This window comes from Gopherus flavomarginatus, chromosome 14 (genome assembly GCF_025201925.1).
Source record: "Gopherus flavomarginatus isolate rGopFla2 chromosome 14, rGopFla2.mat.asm, whole genome shotgun sequence".
Taxonomy (NCBI): domain Eukaryota; kingdom Metazoa; phylum Chordata; order Testudines; family Testudinidae; genus Gopherus; species Gopherus flavomarginatus.
In genome coordinates this window covers 4,606,464-4,622,008 of record NC_066630.1, presented here as the reverse complement: position 1 = coordinate 4,622,008, position 15,545 = coordinate 4,606,464, and the positions used below count along the sequence as shown (strand labels likewise).

The following is a 15,545-nucleotide window of genomic DNA, read 5'->3' as shown; positions in this document are numbered from 1 at the left end:
TAGTAGACTGTAGGCTTTGGTTTTAACTAGTATACACAAGTGTGGAAGGGTCTCTTGCTCCTAAATAAAGACAAAGGTAGTGAGCGATTGATCACTGTCCACGTCCGAGCTTAGTAAAGCCCAGGGCTGCATGTTAAATTGCACACACAGTTGTCTGCTCAAATTGCATTCAGAGTTGAGTGTATGTGGATGTAACTGTATGTTACGTATGCAACCTTGAGATGCTTCTGTAAAAATCTTGCCCCTAACTTATGCTTGAAATAGCTGTGCCTGGTGTGGTATGATCAGAGAACAGCAGCCAGCTCAACTGTTCAGCAAAACAGACATCTAATACAGACTGTGAATGGCAAATTTAGGTTGATCCCACTCTTGGGAGAGTTGCAATGAACTGGTTTACTGCTCTGATCAGGACCGCCGCCTCTTGCTGTATGCAGTTGTTAAATCTAGTCATAAGAGGACACACTGGCTTTAACAGATGCAGTTCAGGCAGAATCTGGACCAGCCTTTTCTGCTCATTGACACAACACTGGGTTTTCTAAGCTGCAGCCAGAGCATGCTGTTCTTTTCTGACAATGTTTTAAACTAAACCAAGTCTGGCTCCCTAGCCATATTTCCTCATTGTGGTAGGAGCTTCCAGATCAGTGAGAGCCCATAACTATCAAAGCAAAAAAACTGTATTACTTGAAAAGAGGTGACAACAGCTTCAAGTGCTTAATACAACAGGTCCCATCATTGGATACTCATGTCCCAAGTACCATAAGTAGCTGCACCCTTCCCAACACACCTGGCTTCATTTTACCCAAGGCACAGATTGCCAAGGTCACACAAGATGGCTGGGGCAGAGCCAGTAAGTTGACCCCAATTTCCAGCAACTCCATCCAGTGCCTTCACCTAATCCCCTCCTTCATGGGGGAGAGTGCTAGGTGATCCACATGACATTAAGTATGGGTAATGTGCAAGAGTCTACTCAAACCATACATTGATATTTTCTTTAGTGCTTGCAAACCTGCCTGAAATTTGACCAGTAGTTGCAAACACCCAGTCTGTGGCTCTATAGCAGCTATGGAAGATGTTTTAAAATATATATATATAGAGAGAGAGAGAGAGATGCACCTAGCTCATAGAACTGGAAGGGACCCTGAAAGGTCATCAAGTCCAGGTCCTTGCCTTCTCTAGCAGGACCAAGTACTGATTTTTGCCCCAGATCCCTAAGTGGCCCCCTCAAAAAATTGAACTCACAATGCTGGGTTTAGCAGGTCAATGCTCAAACCACTTAGCCACATTAAACTGAAGTGTTTAGTGATTGATGTTACAAAGGGGGTGACTGACCCTCTACCTTTTCTTGTTTTGTCTCATCTTCACTATTATCGCCAGCAGCTTGGCATTCCTTCATACTATACTGGGGCATTAGAACAGCCCATGCAGATACCTAGTCTGTGTTCTTTGCTCACCCATCTGCATTTCAACACCCCCGGAGACATGCATGCTGCTTTAATCAAATTAATCCAGACATAACTAATTCCACTTTAAGATCAAAGCCCAAGAAGGTGGGGTTACAGTCCTGAGGTAGCAGAAAAATAGCCACCCTGAGGGCAGAGATAATAGTGTGCATTGTATTTCCCATTCCAGCTTGTCATTGTTTCAGTCTAAGCCTATTGTATGGATCACATGTCAGAATCTCACTGCACTGCATGAACATACAGATACCGGAGTGGCTGGCAGAGGGGACCATAACATGATGATCCTGTTTTGGCCAGAAGAGAAACAGGGTGTGTTAGGGAATTCTCTGTTCATTTTCTGGACTACATTGAGGATTGCACACTAACCTCGCTAGTACCTGTCTAACATCCATTAGTCTCCTGTTTTCTTCCCTCAGAATAGGTGAAAGGTTGAAATAAACATACAAACCTGCCAAAGGCAGTAGGCATTTGAACAAACTAAAGTGAATTATTAAATGGAAATCAGATTAGAAGCAGGTATATGCACCAAAACAAAGGACCGTACCTATCTCAACAAGGTGTATCCTACCCACAGGATGCAAGGTTTTGAGAGCTATTACTAGAACAGACTTACCAGTACAGGTACACTAGATGGGAGGCTGGATGGTAGTAGTAAATTCAGGGCATCTAGCACAAGTGCTCATACCATGTCAGTGTAACCACCATTACAATAGAACACAACGTGGATAGATTGCCCTGGTTATAAAGGATTCCAGAGTCAAAGATTCCAAGGCAAGAAGGGATCATTGGGATCATCCGTCTGACCTCCTGTACACCCCAGGCCATAGGACTTCCCACAAATAATGCCTAGAGCCAATCTTCTAGACAAACATCTCATCTTGATTTCAAAACAGTCAGTTATGGAGAATCCATCACAACCCTTGGTACGTTATTCCAATGATTAACTACTCACTGTTGAAAATTTACACCTTATTTTCAGTCTGAAGTTGTCTAGCTTCAACTTCCAGCCATGGAATGGCGTTAGACCTTTCTCTGCTAGATTGAAGAGCCCATCGTTAAATATTCCTTCCCCATGCAGGTGCCTATAGACTAATCAAGCCACCCCTTAACCATCTCTTTGTTAAGCTAAATAGATTGAACTCCTCGAATCTGTCACTGTACGGCAGGTTTTCTAATCCTTTAATCATTCTTGTGGCTCTTCTATGAATCCTCCTTTCTAACCGCCTCCTCACTAGTGCTGCTGGATCCTCCCCTCTCTTGCCCTTTCTGAATGCTGGGATGATGGGAGAAGGCAGGAGCCTCTTCCTTTCTAGTCCACCATTTCTTCTCCTGGCTTCTTGGAAGGAAAGAGGCTCTGACCGCTCCTAGCCATTTGCTCACTGCTCTCCAAGCTGTCGGGCAACACAGAGTGCCTCTGTGATCACAACAAGGGAAATTCAAATCTCGAGAGTCCAGGAGACAGTGACTCAAGGAAACACAGAACGAACACCAGAGCTGCACTGGATGTGTATAGTCTAAACTTCTCCTAAAAACTCAGCATCAACACCTGGCTAGTTTTCCTAATCTTCTCATAATTCTCGTTCCTTGGAAAGTGGAGAAATTCCTGGGTTTTTCCATCTGTTTCATACTCCAAGCACTTCCTGAGGCATCCAGCTCTGTGTCTGCCATAAAATCTTTACACATGCTGCAGGAACAATCCTGCATTGATCCTTAGGGGATGGGGAAGATGTGAGCTAATAGAAGTTTTCCTTCTCTGACTTCAGAGGAGCCAATCCTCACTGATAAGAGAGAGAAGGGAGACAGGAAGCACAGATGTATGACGTTATGTGTCATGTTTGTCCCCAGGGTAAGTCTACTGAACACCAGGGTGCATGTGGGCCTGCAAGTCTGAGAAGGGGCAAACTGTTCAAAAACAAACATTCTAGTTAAATCACTGCGAAATAGCAGAGAATGATAAATGACATTCAGGAGGGTTTCAAGTGCTGGCTTGCATGCCATTCTTGTGGTCTTACTGAATTTGAGGCATCATGACTATGTCTCTGCCAATCAGAGAGAATAGCTCTGCTTGGAAAGCCAGGAAAACCTTCAGGTCCCTTGTTTGAGAAAGGTCCAACAATGGTTTAACTACAAGTAACAATTAGCTTTCCAGGACAGAGCTGCAGCAAACGAAGACCAAGCCCTTTCATCTTCTCCTAACACATGCTAACCTGGAAGACCTCGCTTACTCCAACCAGTGGAAATTCACTTGGCTCCTGACTATGGGCCAAATTCGCCCCATCAGTGGATATGGACATATTATGGTGTTCTCTGGTAAATATCTTGCAGTAGGTGTGATTTTTTCTGTAATCTAAGAGTCTTCTAAAGGCAACTAGCTCAGTGCAAAGACAGGTCTGCTGCTTTTTCTGCATTTTCATTGTGGAAGAAACTTTTTTAGACAGCAGGATCATTTATTTTTTAAAAAGATATCTGACAATTAAACAGTACTTTCTCACAAACAGAACTTGATCAGAGGAATCTGCTCAGCTCAATCAATACATTTCAGCAGTAATAACTTAAGTGTCAAACACTTCACTCTCCCATTCTCCAGCTCCCTCCCACCCAAACAAGTCATACCTGTACCTTACTATTTTGATAAATTTTTACACATAAAAAGGTGAGTTAAATCTTTCCACTTGCCAAGACCAGCACTCAGTGTTTCCTTTTCAACAACGGTCATTAAAAGGTCACTGCCAGGTACTTTAGACCCAAAAAAACAGGTTTTGTAAAAGTTCTGGGGCATACAAGATCTTCCAACAGAAATTACGTTTTTGTTTTGTTTTTTTAAAATCAATTGGAAAGGTTTGGATTGTCCCTTCAAAATTTGCAACCCAAACTTTGGGCTGGTTCAGAAGAACCAGAAAGTGAAGCAACAGTCTCTCTATGCTCCATGCTAGATAAAGTGCAAATAGTAAACATGTGTGAAGAGTTAGATTTCTGAAATTCAGTGATCCAAGGTGTTAACAGGGAGGGAAATCTGTTTCTAAAATAGGTTTCTTATCCTGACAGCATCCCTTCAACCGTTCAGAAAGCTGCCTTAAGGGTTAGTAATTGCATCACTTGGGGAAAAGGGAAACCTGACTAAAAGTCCTGACAGGTTAGTGCTGGAATTCTAATAAAATGTAGTTAAATGTATAACTTTACATAGTAACATTGTTCACTAGGTTTCTTAACCAGGCTTTTCTTTTTAACCAAAAACATTTTCCTTTAAAAATAGGAGCAAGTTTAGCACTCATGAAAGTGAGATGAATTGCAGTGGCTTGGACTGCACAATGCAGACAGGTGCTGTGTAGGAATTCCCACACAAAACACCCTCTATGCACTTCCCACTCTGATTGGCAACAGCCCCTACTACTTCAGCCGAGGCCTTCCAGCACTGACCTCCAATCTGTGGTCACTGGGAGAGGAAGAAATAGAGCCTAAGCTTAGACCCACAAAACTCCCCCTTGTCAGTAGAGACTGAATTCAAACTCTGCCCATCAGAAGTGAACCAGTGAGTGCCTGGACTTACATCACAGTCACAGAACAAGATTGAGAGAGAGAAAGAGTTTGCAGGTAGTCAGGTCTTGTGTAACCCCAGACATTAAAGAAAACACCCTAATGTTTAAATTGAACCCAGGGTAGGGATGCCTTTTCTTCCAGGAGATTTACAGGGCTGAATCCTGCTCTTAGATATGGAAGAGTAGGAGCACACTGAGAAGGCCAAACCACAGAGTTATGCTTATTCCTCTACCCAGGAGCAGAATCAGGACCACACACTTAGGGGGACAAAGTCCTAATGAGTTAATTTAATTCAATGGAAAAGGTTTGGATTTCCTGTGCAAAAATATATCTAAGACCCTAATGAGGTTTTTACAGTTAAGTTAAAAAAAATAAGGCCAGATCTGAATTTAAGCAGTGTCCCAGAATCTTACCCCGCCCTTACAGAGGGTAGAAGAGATTCCACTGTCCTTGGAGGGACTTGAGGACCTGCCTGTGCTAAAGAGATGTCAGCATCCATGATCCACAGGACAAGCTGAAGAAGTGAGTCGCAGAGAGCAAAGTGGAGGCAACTGTTTCTCCAGTCTGGCAGCAGGAGGGGTTTAGACCTTCTCACACGGTGGCAGCAGTAGGTGGAGCAGAGAGATACTCCTGACAGCTGTGACCCAGCTGAAGTACAGCTGACAGTTTTGGAAACATAACATCCTACAGCTCACTTCTAGAGGGATTGTTTTCCCATGCTCCCTGCTATTCCCATCGCTCCAACATAGCCCTGTCTGAATGCTCTGCACAGTCCTCCAGAAGCACCCACCCACCCACATCCCTGCTAGATAGTTGCCAGAGGGCCAAATCTGGCTTATATGGAGTCCTAACATGAAGTCCTGTCCTCCAGTTTCTACAGGATGAGGATAAAGCCAATCATCTGGTGAACTCTGCTCCTATTCGCTGTCGAGAGTGCGCCATGTATGCCTGGAGATCAGCTGTTCTTTCTAGCTGGGAGAATACTGGATTCAACAAGAAGGATTTGACATTGTAACCAAACTTGGGGCAAGCCTGTGGCTCCTGGAAAGTGCCAGTGTGGCTCTGGCACTGAGTATGGTGAGCATCCAGCTGTGCTAGGGGTAGCCTGGCTCCATTCTCCCTCAGAACAACTCACCCGCTTAACTGCACAACTTGCAACTGCACTGTTCTATCCAGGCAAAAATATTAAAATCGTCCAGACTTCTTTGCTTGGGTAGGTTCTCTTTAAACCCCTCTCCCATCCCCTGATTTTAAATCCAGCCCTGTTGGAGTCTCCAGCGTCATCCCATCCTTCGGCCTAGTAGGGAGAGTACCACAGCGATAGCCTGCCACGACCCCTAGACAAGAACAAAAGCAGCATCAGAAAGCACAGGCCGGCTCAGGCAATGGTCTCAGGTCAGTGATTTAGTCAGTTACCGAATCAAAACTGTGTCTGCTCTTCAGTGTGGGAGACACCTGCCATTTGAGATGGCCTGGCTGCCCCAGGCCTCACACAGACCACCGAGCAGCATTCCTGGTCCTCAGTGCAGCCCAGAGACAGCTTTTATCTCCTTGCTTCCAAGCGGCTGCAGCTCACAGCGTAATAGCCCATTCCACCTGGCGATGGCACCACATGAGACTGACTCGTTCCACTGCTGGTCTCTCATCAGCAGGGCATAGGGGCCTTGATAGGCTCAGCATCCATTTTTCAGGCAGCAGAGAGTAGGGGCAACTCTAGGTATTTTGCCACCCCAAGCACGGCAGGCAGGCTGCCTTCAGCGGCTTGCCTGCAGGAGGTCCCCATTCCTGCAGATTCGGCGGCATGCCTGCAGGAGGTCCACCAAAGCCACGGGTCCAGCGGACCCTCCACAGGCATGCTACCAAGGGTAACCTGCCTGCTGCCCTCGCAGCGACCGGCAGAGCGCCCCCCGTGGCTTGCCACCCCAGGCACGCGCTTGGCGTGCTGGTGCCTGGAGCCGCCTCTGGCGGTGAGTGGCCCTGAAGGGAGCCCCCATCCACTCCTGGGCTGGACCGATGCTGGAGTGAGCGGAACATACAAATAAATTCCAAACTGCAGGGCACAGGCCTGCCCGCAGAACTGTTACCTAGCACCCTGTGTCTTCAGAGTGCTGTGCAAGCATTTCGTAAGCACAACCCCGCCAGGAGACTGAGGCAAGATGGGGAAGTGACTCGCCAAGTCAGTGGCAGATCTGGGAGTAGAACCCCAGAGTAGCCAATTCCTAGGGCTGCGCTCAGATAGACTACGCTGCCAGCATGGAAGGGTCAAGAGGAATTCCCTACACCACGGGAATAAATCCGGCTATCCACAGTGAGCCTATACAGCAGAGCAAGCAGTATCTAGCAACGGGGGCACTTTCATGCTGAAGCAGGAAGCCCAGGCATGGACTGGAGAATTGGTCCCAGTGTGCCTCCAAGCCAGCCATTCTTGGGTCACTGAGGTGGAAGGACATTCACAGGTACTGCGTGCCCTGGGCATCCATATCCCACAAGAGTCACTGCTCATTTCTGTCCCTTTCAGTTGCAGGAGAGTTGCCGCCCACAGGCCCTGCCAGACTGCCCATGTTCACATCTGTGCGTGGCTCCCAGCCTTCCGCTTGCCATGCGGACACCCGGGTGATGATAATAGCATGTGACTGCCCGTGGGACCAGGAGAGGAATAGGCTTCTAGTGCAGGCTTCTCTCTCAAGTAACATCCTCAAGCCCTTAGGAGACTATTTCTGCGGGAATCGCCCCCCGCATCTCTGACCCCATTGGGAACACTACTCTGGTTTTACTGGGGGGAGCCAGAAGTATCAAGGCTCATGTTGATTAACCCCCTGCTCCCTTTGCCCCTAGCAAGTCCTGTCTGTGTTCTTGCACACCCGTCTCCTCTTCGAAATGGGGCAGCTTACATGGACTGACACTTGGAGTGACTTCGGAGTCCGAGTGGAAACCCACCACGAACCAAGGAAAGGATTACTGCAGAACAAACACAGGCAGTTGCTAGCCATTAAACAAAGAGTTCATTACAATAGAGAGGCAGCCTGGGCTACGGGAGTAAGCATGGTGCTGCGGGTTGATTCAACAGCCTTGGTTCTGCTAGACATTTCTCTCCCAAGTTTTCCCACCGAGGGGAGCACTTGCATAGCTGGCAGTTACCTGGGCCTCGTTTTCATTCCTATGTCACCTAGATCTGTTCTGAGCAAGGCCAGGCAGGCCGCCCAGAGACTGAAGCGCCAACAGCCAGTCTATAGTAGCACTCACACTGTTCGTAGTACTGCAGGTAGCCATGGAGGAAAGCTCACAGAAGAGTCTAGTGCAGACACAGGGAATGTGCAGCTTTGAGGCAGGTGTACACCTTGGTTTGCTCCTTTTGGAAAACAGGGATAAATATTCCCACATTCCCTGGTAGGTGGAGGGGCTCTGCTGGTGTCTACCCATAGAAAGGGCTAGGTACGTGCTTTGTTATACTCCCAGCCTCCCAGAGCTTCTGGAGTGCTGGCCACCCAGCAGCTGATCTGATAGGGACAGCCTATGCTTGGGACACCTAGTGACCAGGGAAAATGCCTCTCTCATGCCATTTTCAAAGCTGATTTTGCTAGCACAGCGACAGGCCTGGAGACACCCTGCACCAAACCCTGCCATGCAGGAGAACACATTCTACCGCTGACCTCCCATCAGCAGGGAACATCACCGCTCACCTGTACACTCTCCCTCGGGATCTTGCTCTCAGTGCTCCATAGACGTTTGCCCTTTGCGACAAGCCCCCCCTGCTTGGAAAACGGCCCCTTGAGCCCCCACGGTCAGTTGTGCTGATACCTGGCATGTTGGTCCTTTTGGGCAGCACCTGAAACAAGTCAAAGATCAAGGAGTGGCCAGGACCCCTGCCCCCACACTTCCCTCGCAAGCTGCATCTCCCACTCAAATCAGAGACAGTGTATCCCCAGGTCTTGGTGAACCAACAGCAGCAGCTTCCCAGCCCGGGAGGGAGCAGGGAGCAGGCTCTGAAGGTGGCCACAAGTGCTACATTTCCCAGGCTATAGGCAATGGCACCGAAGGGCCCTCCCTGAGTGGTGCTGGCCACTCGTCCCCAGAAGGAAAGGCCTGTTGCCAGGCAGAAGGCAGCGTCTCTGAGGAGGAAAGCAAGAGGCAAAACCCATGAAACCCACAGCAAAGAAGCTGGAGCCAGGCAGGAGCAGCTCAGACCCTGACTGAGGCCTGCACCCTGGGAGACCTGGAGGCATAGACTCAGCACTAGGATGCCTTCTTTTCAGTGCCCAGAGTCACCTGAATCAAGTACAAACAGCTGCAGCCCAATGACGTATCTCTAGCTCCGTCTGTCGTCTGGGTGCAGACCCACAGGAAGCAAAGTGCGTTCGTCAGGAAGGCAAATCCCTCCCTAGGTTCATGGCACTAATCACTCCTGCCTTGCACCCCTGTCGGGCCCGGTGTCCTTACCTTGATGACCCGACCTCTGAACATGCTCTTGTCCAGCTCTACCGCTGCCTTCACAGAGCTCTTGTCCTCAAACTCAATGTATGCATACCTGGAAAGGGAAAGAAAGACAGGGTCCCTTTTGCACTGCAACATCTGCTCGAGGAGGTCCCAACACGGTAACCCCCGCAGGTGGCCAGGTAACATTGTGGTCTGCTGCTCAGCATGGGGAATCTGTCCTGCCACTCTAAAGGCTTTTGCTTCAGATAACTGAGTAGGCGCCTCTCCAGACAGAGCTGAGAAAATGGAGGGTAGCAGACCACACCATGGCTGACACTGGAGCAATACCTACTGCCATCAGTTCATATTATTCAGTCGTGCAATCAACCATTTAACAATTTTTAGAGCACAACGGTTGCCAATGCTCTTTCCCTGGGCTGCGATCTCTCTCACCAGCTGGTAAGCCATGCCCTAGACAGCCTGCCTAGGCAGCATACAGCCCCATGCCCCAATCTGAAACTGAGCTCGCACCTTGCATTCAAGTACAGCTCTCGCTAGACAGATGCTATTGAGTCCAGATTGCGACTGGGACTGGCCCTGGCCCAGTAGCAGACTGTTATAGCATGGTTAGAGATAGGAAAAGCACTCGGAGCTAAGCTTTCCAGGGGATTTTCAATCAAGGAAAATTCTCCAGCTTCAATGACCAGGGAAATCATGCGATAGCTCTGAATCCCTGGCAGATTTAGGCTCTGATACTGCAATTGTGATGGCACTTGACTGGACTGCTGGGCCTGCACAGAGGCCCACTGAAGTCAATGGGGATCTGCACAGGCAGTGAATTCCACCCACACTCTCCCAGTGCAGGACTAGCACCTTCACTTGCAGGCTATCTGGGACAGAGACCAACTTTATGGGTGTCACATAGCACCAAGCACCGAGTTGTCAGCACATTCAGAATAAATCCTGACTCTCTATAATGCAGGGAGACAGCCAGCCCATGACTCTGCTATGCGAGAGGAGAGAAGCAGCAGCCAAGTTAGTTATAGAAATAAAAATATACACCTCTGTTTTAATGTAGAGGGAGGTGTTTACATGCAGGTGGCTAACATTTATTCTGCTGACAAGGACAGGGCTGGAGTATTTATGAAGAACTAGCTGGAGAGGCTGTCAGAAGAGCTCCTCTCTCCTCCTGAGGACAGTGGGCTATAGATTGAGACATACTGAGCATATTAAGCCATTACCTGGCCTGGAAATGATGGATCTTTTGCAATATCCCATTGAGTTACTTTGTTCCTTACTGGAGCATACTCATGCAAACACACAGACCAGCACTCTTGTACAGAATATGCACACTCACACCCTTTGTGGCCTTGCTTACGCAAATCTGAACAGGTGTATGGGACAGAATGGACACGTGCCTTGTTTTGCGCAATATATATATATATTTCAAACAGTCACTTAAAAATACCCAACCTCCCCAGGTTATATATTTAGGACACACGGCATTTTGTGCAATGCTGCTGCCAAGCCAACAGAGGAAGCACATGTTAAGAGCCCAATTGCCAGCGCTGTGCTGACACTAATCATTAAATCAGCGAAGTATTGAAAGTTCAGACACATTCTCCCCAGCGCCTTCCATCCCAGCTTGTGCCAGACGGAAGGAGCACATCAGCAGAGGCAGAAGTGATATTGACAAGTTTCCAGACCAAGTTTCAAACATCAGTAAGAGGAAGGAATAAAGCACTGGGCTTCGGACTTAGCCTCCACAGCCAGACATGCCAGGTCTGCAGAAGAGCTTTCTGCACCCAAGGTGGGCAGCAATAGAGGAAGAGGACAATGAAAGAAACCTTAAACGCCAACCCAAAGCAATGCTGGTCCTACAGCTGGTTTCCCTGCAGATGCTGGAAGTCAGAGAGAGCCAAGGTTTTGGCAGAGATCTGGTGATCCCAGCTGAAGATGGGAGATGAAATAGGAATGGCGGCCTCCCTAGTAAACGGGGCTCAGGGAAAGTAATTTCTACAGCAAAGATATGAGGATCATGCGTCGTGTTCTCAGAACATATTCCCCTCCCCACCCCAAACTGCCACAATCCAAGGATCCCTTGAGCACAGCACTGACCCTTTGGGATGTCCGGAGAATTTATCACAGAGGATGGTCACTCGGTTGATCTGCCCACAGCTATTGAAATGGGACTCCAGCTCTTCTGCTGTTCCACCATAGTCCACCTGCAAAGACAGCCCCATTCCATTCAGATGCCACCAAGGGCACGTGCCCGTGCGCATGCCCTGCCAGCCAGCCCCAGAATATCATTTGCAGTGGCTCAGCCTTCCACCAGCTCAAATTATTCAGGGCGGCATCCAAGCACTAAACAGTGATAATAAATAACGTTGATTTATGAGGTGCCCCATGCCCAGCTATTATACAGGGAAGCTCAGCAGTGGCACCAGCCAGTGAATTTGCCCCATGTGCAGGGCACATATTGGAAGCTGGTTCAATGCCCACTCACTGCAGTGGGTAGATTTTAACCCCATGTCGAGGAGCTCCTGTTTGAGCACATCAGAACATGAGATTTGCCCCTCAGGCATCTGCCTCTGGACTCAGTGCTTTTAGACAGTATGTTATGCAGAGCTAGGCTAATGCCACCGAGCCCTTCCTGGGAAAATCTGCGCCAATCAAGAAGTCAATCAGCTCGGGCTGCGTTCATCAGCTTTTGGCCTTGTCCTCCACAAGGATTCTCAGCAAGACGCTCGCTGGCTCGGGTGACACTGGCTCACAAGGCCTCGCATAGACCCACAGCACAGCCGCAGTGCTTGAGCCTCGTGCTGGCTGCTCACTGCACCGGTGTAACTCTTGGCTAGAAAGAATCAGACATTCCAGCTGGAAGCCTGAATCTAAGCCTTGACCATCTAGTCAGGGAACAGAAACAACACCGTGTGGTCTAGCTAGGCCCAAGCAAAGCCACTTGTGTTTTTGAATATCCACAAGGGAGCCCCAGAAACAAGGCTAATGGTAGAAATAATGGCAGATAAGTTTGAAATAAGTTCAAGACAGTGGCTGTCACCCTTTTCCCCCATAGAAGAGGATGCTAAGCACATCCAGTAACATGTTGTTCATCCAGCTGTGCTCCTAGCAGGAGGGCTGGGACAGACTGTCTTGGGACACATCCCACCCCTAGCCCATTAGCACAAGGAGCAGCAGCTCTGCTGAGCTTTGTGCCCTGGGAACTTCACTGAAGAGGGAGGTCTCGTGGTTTTCGACCTGTCCCACTTACATTGCCCACGTAAATGGATCTCTGATCCGCCTCGATTTTCTCCTCTGCTGTCCTAGGAAAGGGAATACCTGCAGAGACAAGGATTCCCTTGAAGATGATGCACAGAAAGAGAGCGACAGGGGGGCAGTGGGGTTTCTGGCCAAGTGAGGTTGGTGCTGATGGGAGGGCTACCCTGACAGCCGTAGAGACTGAATTACTAGCCCCTCAGCCCTTCGGAGCAAGAGGTCTCCTCAAAGGTGAAAGAGGAGGTGTCTGTTTATTCTCAGGACATGCTTCCTCCACCCACCACCTCCTGCCACTTCTGTCCTGAGCACCACTAATCTCCAAACCTGCCAACGCGCCTAAGTCCCCCCCATTCCACTCCAGGGCCTCTCTAGTCATGGCAAACCATGCAATGGGCGTTACAGACAAACTAGGCTGAGGCCACCAAACTCATTTCACGTGTGACCGACGTATCTGAACCATAATCTCCAGAGGGGAGAGCTGAGCATGTTGATGCCCTGCTAGGCCCAAGCCTCGGTTGAGGGAACCAGTCCTGCAGCCCTCTGTGTTTATTCGCTTCCTCATTTGGGGTCTGTCCCCCTTTGGGAAGAGGAAGTGTTACCCCAAACATGCCACATTGTGTCCTTAGAGCAGGTCATCAGTAGAGAGGCACTAAGGCCCCTGCAGAGGGTGGAGGGTGCAGGGGGTGGGAGATATTTTACAAGGACCTGCCAGACAGGATCAGACCTGTAACCCATCTAGCCTGCCTCTTGGAGTGTCCTGAGCTTCAGAGACAGGCGTTAACCCCACCCCCAATGAAACAGCCAGCCCTCAGCTTAACACCACCCCTCGGGAGCCAACCCCTCCCTGGGGAGCTGCAGCTCCATACCTGCCTGTGATCTCAGGATGAGGTGGTTCTTGGCCTCAGCCTGCAGCTCCTTGAGCCGCTCGTCCTCCTCCTCCATCTCACGGACTTTAGCCTTGATGGCTTCCAGCTCCTGAGCACCAAACCCAAGAGGCCGAGAACGTGAGAACCCAGTGCAGAGAGGGGCAGCTCTGCAAGATGAGACCCCAGGACCAAGTCCCGTTTCCTTCCACACAGCACCTGTCTTGTCTGCTTAGTGTCAGCTCTACAGTGCAGGGCCTATCTCAAGGCAGGTCTTTGCAGAGCCTCTTGTCAACTGGGGTTAGCTGCGCAAGTTCGACCCCCAACTGCCCCACAGACTTCAACTGGAATGGCTTGCCCGAGTTCAAGCAGAGTTGCCGTATCTTCCCGATGATTAGCTAACCTGAATTAAACACACCCTTTTTTGCAGCAGCAGTGAAGAGTGACCTACCCAAGGTCCCAAGGCAGGCCAGTGACAAAGCCAGGACCAGAACCCAGGTGTCCCAAGTCCTCCCTTGTTCAGTGTCCCATGCCCCAGCACATGCTTTTGCAAAGCATCAAGGGGATGAAATTAGTGCCACCAAATCACATTCAGCCAACCAATGAATCTCTCAGCTCCTGAGCCGTGAGGGAAAGATGTAGCAGAACCCCACCCTGCATCACCACTGTAAAACGGGGGGAAATCTCGTCTCTTCCCGAGGGCAGGTCCCCAGAAAGACAAACATCAGTGGTTGCAGCTCAGCTCCCTAGACGCGCACTCACCGGGTCCAGCACACCCAGCTCCTCTGCACTGTCTCCCTCCAGCGGGCTCAGGTCTGAGTCTTCATCCGCGGCCTTCTGCTGAGCCGCCATCTCGGCCATGTCCCAGGAGGAATCCACCGTTGCCAGGGATGGTGGTGGGTCCTGCCACCAGGCCCCAGAGGGGTCCAGAAAGAGGGGGCTTTATGGGAACCATGGCAGAAATAAAGAGAGGTTTCAAGTGACATTTGAGCAGTTAGAGATGCTGGGTTCCGCTGAGATGCTGAAGCACTTTCCATGTTTTCACCCACACTCCCCCACCAGACATATTCACAAAGCCCCCTCGTTATCCTCCTTCAAATATGTACTCTGCCACAAGCCTGACACAAAACTTGACCATGGCGTGTCGAGAGCACAGCCCCTCATGCTGATTAGCACGGTCGCTGTTTCCTTGTGCACCCCCGTTACGTCTCTTCTCTTACACTGAGAGTGTCAGCCCTTTGTATAGCCCCTGGCACACTGGGGTCCTGGTCTATGACCCAGGCTCTTATGTACGACTAATAATATTGTAACTTCATTGGGAGTCTTGCCACTGTTGGGGTTTTGCCTAAAGCCGCAGCTCCTGGAGTCGGGAGGGAGGGTTACAGGGAAACTGCAGCTTACATCTTTTTAAAGTAAGTATCCAGCCCCTCTGGCTGCTGAGAAAAGCTGGACAGTGGGAGCTGTGGAGAGCCAGAAGGCAAATAAAGAGACCTCAACACGGATTATTTTTTAAAATCTCATGAGCGTCTCATGACACCCAGCTCCTGAGTTCTGAGTGCATGGGACTAGATAGGCTGCAGCAACTTGTATGTACTATGGCTCTGCACAGGATAGGAGCCAGGTATTTTCCAGGCAAGGCCAGTAGCAGCCATCCCTGTGCCCCCAAGCAAAGGCAGGGCAGCCTTGGCTTTTTGGAAGGCTTTAGATTCACCATTTGGGGCAAACTGTCCCTCACCCAGCCCAGTGCCCCCTAAAGCCACAAGTTTGGCTCCGTCACTGACATGTGGCTGGCGCAGCCCTAGCCCTTTGCATTGCCAGAGCACAGCCCTGATGTTACAACTAGGCAAGCGGATGATTCCACCTGTGCCCAGGGCAAACCAGTCCAATGCCACCAGCACTGGAGGAACTGAAAGCAACAGGCAGCTCTGGGGGACCCCCCATTCCCACAGCAGGGGGACCCCGCTCCACCCTTTACCTTGCTGGGAAGCCAAACATT

At 49.6% G+C, this 15,545-nt stretch overlaps 1 protein-coding gene across 1 annotated transcript; it reads right to left on the bottom strand.

Annotated features, from left to right (window-relative positions):
• Window positions 1–6,225: 6,225 nt before the first annotated feature.
• Window positions 6,226–15,544, bottom strand: PABPN1L (PABPN1 like, cytoplasmic). The gene is made up of 8 exons (XM_050922625.1): window positions 15,525–15,544; window positions 14,312–14,489; window positions 13,553–13,661; window positions 12,682–12,749; window positions 11,529–11,635; window positions 9,435–9,522; window positions 8,678–8,823; window positions 6,226–6,334 (listed from the first exon to the last, which is right to left on the bottom strand). The coding sequence occupies exons 1-8, from the start codon at window positions 15,542–15,544 to the stop codon at window positions 6,295–6,297; spliced, it is 756 nt and encodes a 251-aa protein (XP_050778582.1). The 3' UTR covers window positions 6,226–6,294.
• Between the last annotated feature and the right edge of the window lies 1 nt (window position 15,545).

Coding starts and splice junctions, on each gene's coding strand:
- PABPN1L (XM_050922625.1), bottom strand. CDS start 15,544: ATGTTTGGCTTCCCAGCAAG. Junction 13,662..14,311: donor AGCTGGGTGTGCTGGACCCG/GTGAGTGCGCGT, acceptor TTTGGTGCTCAG/GAGCTGGAAGCCATCAAGGC. Junction 12,750..13,552: donor CATCCTGAGATCACAGGCAG/GTATGGAGCTGC, acceptor TTGTCTCTGCAG/GTATTCCCTTTCCTAGGACA.